The sequence below is a fragment of the Lolium perenne genome, chromosome 2 (assembly GCF_019359855.2).
Source record: "Lolium perenne isolate Kyuss_39 chromosome 2, Kyuss_2.0, whole genome shotgun sequence".
NCBI lineage: Eukaryota > Viridiplantae > Streptophyta > Magnoliopsida > Poales > Poaceae > Lolium > Lolium perenne.
The window spans coordinates 13,683,340-13,690,997 of NC_067245.2; the positions used below are offsets into that span (position 1 = coordinate 13,683,340).

At 49.3% G+C, this 7,658-nt stretch overlaps 1 protein-coding gene across 1 annotated transcript; it reads right to left on the reverse strand.

The window, feature by feature from the left end:
* Positions 1 to 76: 76 nt before the first annotated feature.
* On the reverse strand, positions 77 to 2,353 carry LOC127331237 (glycosyltransferase BC10). Its single transcript, XM_051357314.2, has 2 exons — positions 1,339 to 2,353; positions 77 to 999 (listed from the first exon to the last, which is right to left on the reverse strand). Exons 1-2 carry the CDS (start codon positions 1,921 to 1,923, stop codon positions 352 to 354), a joined length of 1,233 nt encoding a protein of 410 aa, XP_051213274.1. The 5' UTR covers positions 1,924 to 2,353; the 3' UTR covers positions 77 to 351.
* Between the last annotated feature and the right edge of the window lie 5,305 nt (positions 2,354 to 7,658).

Consider the following 7,658-nt stretch of genomic DNA (forward strand, 5'->3'; position numbering starts at 1 on the left):
GCTTGGTGTGAGGTCACTCCCCGTCTCCCCTTGTGCCACGCTGCCCTCTTCGGCGACATGGATGAGCGCAGTCTCCGAAGCATACCACATATCCGGCGGCCCTATTCTGAGGCCAAATGATTTCACTCTTGATTCGTGATCCGGGGCCAACTCTTTGTGTCTGTCACCATGATGTTGTGTTTGAGTTGTTAAAAGTTCGCTTTATTGAGAAAAAAATCTGCATGCCCTTGTTACATCAAAAATATTTCTATCTCTAAATTGCTCTTGCAGTGTTCAGTTCAGTACCAAGTATAATTCATAGCTAGGCTGAAACCGGCAGCTAGCAGCGCCGAGAGGCATATATATAGCTAGCTAGTACCCGAGGATCCTGGGGGAAAGCTCGAGCAGCTTCTGCAACGCGTCAGGAGCGAACTTCCTGGCGAACAGAAAACACACCTCCACCAGCTGCCCATTGTACATACAGCTCCCCTTCTCCTTCTTCCCCGCCAGCCTCTCCAGGAATTCCTCCCCCACATCCCTGGCACCAAACCTCGCGGGGTGTGCGCCGCCGCGGCTCCAGTCGACCAAGGTCACGCTGCGGTTCGCGAGGCTCCCGGGCTCCTCCATGGTGAGCACCGTGGGGAGGTAGTGCTCGTCCACGTAGCACCGCGGCAGGCACTCCTCCCGGAACCTCGGGTAGTAGCGGCCATCGGCGACCACGAACACGGCGAGCGACCGGTGGAGCTCGAACCATTGCGTGCCCTTGCGCCACCGCGAGACTGGCACTTCTGGGGCTAGGCCGGCGGGATACCGACCAAGGCCATCTCGGCCCGGGTCATCGACGACGGCGACAAAGCTGTGGGCGGAGCGGGTCAGGTAGGCGTGGATGGTGGCTAGAGGGTGGAGAGGGATGCATGACTCGGAGACGAGGACGAAGCGCTCGTTGTCGAGGTCCAGCAGCGCGTTCGCCAGCAGCCGCCGCTCGGCGTCCACCACGCTCGGCATCCCCCACTCTGTGGCCTGCGACGGCATAAAACATAGTAAAGTTTATGCACGCATTCTGCATTCTCAAATGACAATTCACAACTCTTATTATGACAAGTCATGCAAGCAATACACTCCCTCCGTTCATAAATAAATGTATATGTGATTTATCCAAATTTCGATGTATCTATATATTAAATACTAGTATTTACTTTTGAGGAAAAACAGATTCTTGCCCATGGCATTTACGGCCAAGATTTTTACTCTCTTTTTTCCATCTCCATTCTGCATGCCCTTCCTTACCTGTGCATTTGTGCATTTCCCAAGTTTTTCTTGTCATGCAATATTCCGAAAATAAGGGCCTAGGTGGCGTACCTTGCTGGGGACCTGGCGGCGGTGGAACGGCGACGACGGCGGGAAGTCGAGGCGGTACCCCGGGGTGGTGTGGACGTACACGGAGAATAGCTTCCTGCCGCGTCCGGCGGTACCGCCGGTGCCGTGGAAGAACCTCTCCCATAGCGGTGCTAGCGGCAGCGGGCCGCGCGTGAGGAAGAGGAACGCCACCTTCCTCGGCGTCGATGGCCGCGGCGGCGGCGCGGCCCTGGGCTCGAACGACGCCGCCCACAGAAGCTCCTCGTCGCTCATGCTGTGCCACGCGCTCTTGGACGGCGGCCGCGCCCACCACCGATACACCTCCTTCTCCTCCGCGCACGGCGCCGATCTCACGGCCGCCAGGAGGACGTCGGGGACGGGGAGACTCGGGAGGCCGTAGTAGCTGGAGGCGGCGGCCCCGCTGCCACCGAGGAAGAGGAGAGACGGCGCCGCGAGAAAGCCGGTGGCGAGCACCGCGAAGAGAAGCAGCGGCCTGGAAAGCTTCGCCGGGAAGCTCCTTGCTGCCGTCGCGTAGCTGCAGTCTTTGCCGTTGCTGCTGTCGACCACCACTGCCCCTCCCGGCGGCATGCTGCCGAGATCCAACAATAAAATTCAGTAACAAGGTGCGGTTTCTAATAGTAGTTCCAGCAACACAAACTTGATGTCGATTCTGGGGAAACATTTTAGCAGTAAATAATGGAGCAATCTATCTATTACCATTAACGAGCATGAGGGGTGAGGATTTGATTCCGTCATTGACCGGGGGAGCATGCAAACCGAATCACGAAGAACATTGATTCGCTAAGCTTTGACTTACCCGGCCGGTCTGCCCAGCAAAGCATCAAATCGCCAGAAGAAAACAAACTGACATCAATACTATACTAATATGGTATCTGCTAATTAAGGGGGTGACTATATGCAGCAGAAGGTCTGAGACTTAGGAGGAGCAGCAACGACGGTGATGTGTTGGATCTCCGGACGAGAGCACACCCTCCTTGGACGAAACCTAAATTGGGGACATCACTAGGCCTTAGATGAAGAAAACACGATCCGCACCGCCACCTTTATGGAGGAAGATGGTTTTACCTTCATGCTCTAGCATGGCACGGCTCAGAATTTTGTATTTATTTATTTATTGGATGCTAATTTTGGCAGTTGGATTGCCGGAAATTATCATGTTAAATTTCCCTTCTAGATGCATGCACTCCCGATGGGAGTAAAGGACGAAGTAATGTTTGTTAAGTGTTTACCGTTTGAACATGAATTCTTGCTTTTAATCGGGTGCACGTTCAGCGCTCCCGATGAAAGTAGCCCCCGAGACTACACTCAAGTACTTGTAGTCGAGTTATAGGCTCGATGTATCTTCTTCCACTTCATGCAATTGCCACCTTTTTAATCGGGTGCGCGTTCAGCACTCCCGATGGGAGTAGCCCCCGAGGCTATGGTCGAGTGTGAGTACTCGAGCATAGGTTTAAAGAAGCTTCTTCGAGAATTTTCTTCGCCAAGCTCGTGCTCAGCTTTACCAATGATAATACTCTTGTAAGGATATCCACTCGATGAGTTTGCTTAATTCCCTTAAAGTTTGAACAGACCATGACGCAGTGCTGACGAAGATGGCATGCTCGACTGCGTACTAGCAAGATGCTTGATGTGACTAGTCATTTATGGGCTTGCCTCGTGATGAAGAACGACGGCATGTGCCATGTCACCTGGTTTGACGCCCACGTCCGCACAAGGAACGAACCGACCGGACCGCGGCGCAGTAACTGACAAGGTATCAACTTGTCAATGCCTATGGATTGTAGGCTAGGGTTTAGTTGGAAGTAGAGGGTAAGTAGATCTCGAAGGTTTCAGCCGAAAAGTACTCGACGATTATGAAAACTAGGGTTTGTAGACAATGATTCGATCCTCTCTTCGTCCCTCGACTCCCCCTTTATATAGGAGGTGGAGCCGAGGGATTCGTGCTATACAAGTTACAGAGTCCGGGACGGTTTCTAACTCATCCCGCCAGATTACAAATAACACTTCCTATTACAACTCTTGACTTTCCTTGATATATCTTGGGCTCCCGAATCTTCTTATTCTTCGGGTAGTGGGCCTTCAGTAAACCCCGGGTACTATCTTCGGCAGGCCCATTTGAGATGCCTATGTCAGTAGCCCCCGAGATTTTGCTTGAATCGTAGAATCAAGGAAAATCTCCACTGTTTATTTTTATTCGAAAGCTTCAACTTTTTCATATTTCTTCACATAAAATTCTATATTGTACAGGGATAATGGTAGTTGGGGCTAGTTCATCTGACGGATCAGGTACTAGTTAACTGCTCTAGTGGCAATCCGCAAAAACCTACTTCAAGATCACGTCCCTGGACATGATCTCGGGATACTGGTGTAAACTTCGACAGGTGCCGCTTAAGGTCTTACCATTCTGTCGAGTCCCAGTCAAATTTATCGGGTACCTAACGCGTCCGTTAGGATTTTTCTTCGTATCTGTTGATACGGATAAAGATAGCAGAGCGCAGTCTTTGGCGATGCCACGCCCAGCAGAACGGATCTGGGGTCTTACCTTCGCAAATTTGCGGCATTCAGAAATTGATCGCAACTTCGGCGTTCTGAGAATATATTGTCGAGTGCTTTTCCGGCTGTTGGAATGGCACATTTTATCGAGTCAATTTTGACTTATATTGTTCTCCCGATGGGAGTATATGTAGAGTTAATTATAACTCGAAATATACTCTCTTGCTTTTCTATCTTTTATTTTTGAACTTCATCGGGTACGCGAACAGCGTTCCCGATGGGAGTAGTTTCGAGGCTACAACCAAGAACTTGTGCTTGGTTGTAGGCTCGACATTTTAGTCCACCTTGTCGCTATATTGTCATTATTTCCCAATATGATCTCTCTCTTTTTTTTATCTCTCGGGTGCGCGAACAGCTCCCGATGGGAGTAACCCCGAGGCTACAGCCAAGGACTTGTGCTTGGTTGTAGGCTCCCGCAATTTCTATATTGCCATACTCGAAATTTTACTTTTTGTCGAAGTAGCCCCGAGCATTTGGGCAAAAACTTGTATTTGATCAAAGGCTCCCGAAGTATTTAATAATTCTCCTCGCCAATCTTCTTTTATTTTCCTTGTCGACATGCTTCCCTTAACCAAATTTACTTCATCCCTGTTGAATAGTCGTGATTTTTCTGCCCTGTGGGTCCATTGCTTCCACCACGTTGACACGTCGTGCAAGTGGGGGACACACGTCCTCCGCTTTTTCTGGCGCACGTACGGTAACGCCTATCTCAGTAAAAATACCTTTTTACCCTTGTATCTAGGAGATCTTTTTTCACCACACGATTTCTTCATCCAACGGCGCACTGCTTCACACGATTCTTATATAAACCTTTCTTCAACCTCCGTTCATCCCTCGCTTGCGCCGCTCCTCTGGTCCTCGGCGCAAAAGCTGCCCCTGCGCCCAACTCTCTCTGATCATCCGCACTCACGAGCATTGCTCTGCCCATTGCCGTTGATGCCACCGCGCACGCGACTCACTCGCCACAGTACTCCGGAATCCAAGATGGCCGCCGAGGATCTTGAGTGGGAGAGATCTAAAATCTCCAACCAGGACATCAACACGCTGAAGAGGCTTGGCCTCATGAAGAAGGAAGACGCCATCCGCTTTCCCAGCGAAGAAAGCTACCCCAAGCCTCCAATGGAGTACCGGGTTAGTTTTGTTGATCACCTTATCCGTGGTCTTTCGACCCCAATTCACGATTTTCTCCGCGGCCTTCTTTTTGTTTATGGGATTCAACTGCACCAGTTGACCCCCAATTCCATCCTTCACATTTCTATTTTCATCACACTTTGCGAATGCTTCCTCGGAATCCCTCCCAATTGGGCTCTGTGGAAACGCATTTTCTGCCTCCGCCGCAATGGCTCCCACAACGTCACTTATAACATAGGTGGCGTTGTTATCTGTGTTCGTACTGATGTCGATTATTTCGACGTCAAATTTCCTGATTCTGTCCAAGGATGGCGCAAAAAGTGGCTCTATATTCACGAAGAAAGCGCCAACTCCGTTGAACACAACATAGTTCCTTTCGACGGAAGTGCCAGAATTCAGCGCCGCCGCTCCTGGGATGTCGAAGCTTCTGAGGAAGAGAAAAAGGCGACAGAGGCACTCATGTCTCGTATTCATCAGCTTCAAAACACTCGAGGCAAAGAGCTGTCTGGTGTTCAAATCACTGCCTACTTCCTTAGGATTAGAGTGCAGCCTCTTCAGGCTCGCAAAAATCCCCTTTGGACGTACTCTGGCAAAAACGACGCCAACAGAATCTCCAACGATCTTTCTGTAAAGGACTTGGAGAAATTGGTTCGAAGAGTTTCTCGACTAGCGAAGAAGGATCCTATTCCCTCCTCTTGTCGAGTAGAACCATACAGTGCTTCCAATCCTCTTCCCGAGGTATTTTGTCTTCTCGAGTTTTTGTCTTGTTCTAAACTTTTCCTTGCATCTCATTGTATTGGTATCTCGCTAATTTTCTTTTGTCGCTATTTTCTTGCAGAACCATCCTACTATGTCTTCCTTTCCTCCTCTTCCTGAGGATGGAGAAGTCGAAGAACAGGCCATCGTTGCCGAAGATACTCAAGGTTCTTCTATTCCTGAAAGTGAAGTCGCGGGTTCTCACAAATCTGCGGCTTCTCACGAAAAAGAAGTTGAGTCTGAAGCCAGTGAGTCGACGCAATCCCTTCCTCCTGCTGTTTCTCCAAGGAACAAAAGGAAAAGGACTGATGCCGAGGATTCTGGCACTTCTAAGGCTGAAGAAGTTGTTCCTTCTCATCCGAAGGCAGCTTACGATCCTTATGTTGAATCCCTCGTCAGCTCGTAAGTCGTCTTTATTTCTCCCTTTTTTTTTTTTTTTTTTTTTTCTTACTCGAAATATTTATCTTGTCTTGCTTTTTATGCTGCCGATTTTTTGATCAACAGTGATGACGAGGAAGAAGTACCAACTACTGACGTGGCTCCTCGGACAAGCACGTCACGTACTGTACTTGCTTCAGACACGCTAGTTGAAGGAGAAGAAACCTCGCCTCCTCAACAAAACGTCGTCACTACTACTCCACCATCAAGCCCCCTTGCTCCTTCACCAAAAAGGACAAGGGCTGAAAAGATTGTTGAACCTGCCCCTCAGTTGGGCAGTTCGTCGACTCTGCTCTTAGATGATGTAAGCTTGTCGACATCTATATTTTCCTTATTTTGTTTTTTCACACCTTTTCTCTTTTTCATGCCGATGTTTCTCTTGCTGTGTTCACCTTGAACAGCCTATGATCAAAGATCTTCTCCGCATCGGTTCCCAATTTATTGGATACCGTGAATATGCTAATAGAGTCGAAGGTAACGACTTTTATACTTGCTGTTTTTCCTTGACTTTTTACTCCTGTTGCTTTTCGCGATTTTGATCTTTCTTCTCTCTCTTTTCCATATCTCGACAGAGAAACTTGCAGAGGCCAACGAACGCGCCAACGCACTTGCTCGAAAACTTGAGCAAAGTGAGGCGGCTCGCAAGAAAGCCGAACTCGCTGCTAGCAAAGCCAAGGCCGAAGCTGATGAAGCCAAGGCGAAAGCTGCTGGTGTCGAGGAACTGCAGAAAAAACTTGAGGATGCTACAGCTGCCTTGGATGAGCACAAAGCTGCGCAAGCTTCTCGTGAAGAAGGAATCCTCAAGCGCCCGAAAACTCGTCAGTCGCCGCACTTTCGGTAATTTTGCGATCCCTTCTATTTCTATGAGAATCGTTGTTTCTTGTCTTTTCACTAATGCTTTGTTTCCTTGACAGCCCAAACAAACCAGGATTTTGATCTCGACGAATCCTGTCAATGACCCTGTCCTTGACGCACTTTCCTATCCTGAGCTTCATGGATCCGAGATTCGTGAAGGTGTGTCGAATGCTAGCGCAGTGTTGTCGGCATTGTTCCCTACTTCTTCCCGAAGAAAGAGGAGCTGCGACTTTCCTCAACCTTGCCAAGATGTTCAATACACCGGAAGACCTTGGACTGAAGATGCGCCAAGAGAATATGAAGGTTGCCATTGAGAACACTGTCGCGTTGGTTCTTTGACGATCGACGGACTATTGATTGGATGAAAGTTGGCGACACCGAGCAGATAGAGCAATCAAGATGGAGGTCGTTGATTAAGGCAGCCAAGCCCAACACGAAGAAGATCTTGGCCTATCTCGGGATCAAGCCGAGCGTCGACTCCTAGCTCATCAAGGCCGGAGGTCTAGTTGCATGCCTCTTTATTTTTCTTTCTATGTTTCTTTTGCTCTTGTCGCCAAAGTAGCCATTTG

Excerpts from the sequence above, each read along its gene's own strand:
- LOC127331237 (XM_051357314.2), bottom strand. The coding sequence starts at position 1,923 with ATGCCGCCGGGAGGGGCAGTGGTGGTCGACAGCAGCAACGGCAAAGAC. Across the intron at positions 1,000-1,338 it reads GCCGCCAGGTCCCCAGCAAG|GCCACAGAGTGGGGGATGCC; the intron begins GTACGCCACCTA and ends ATGCCGTCGCAG.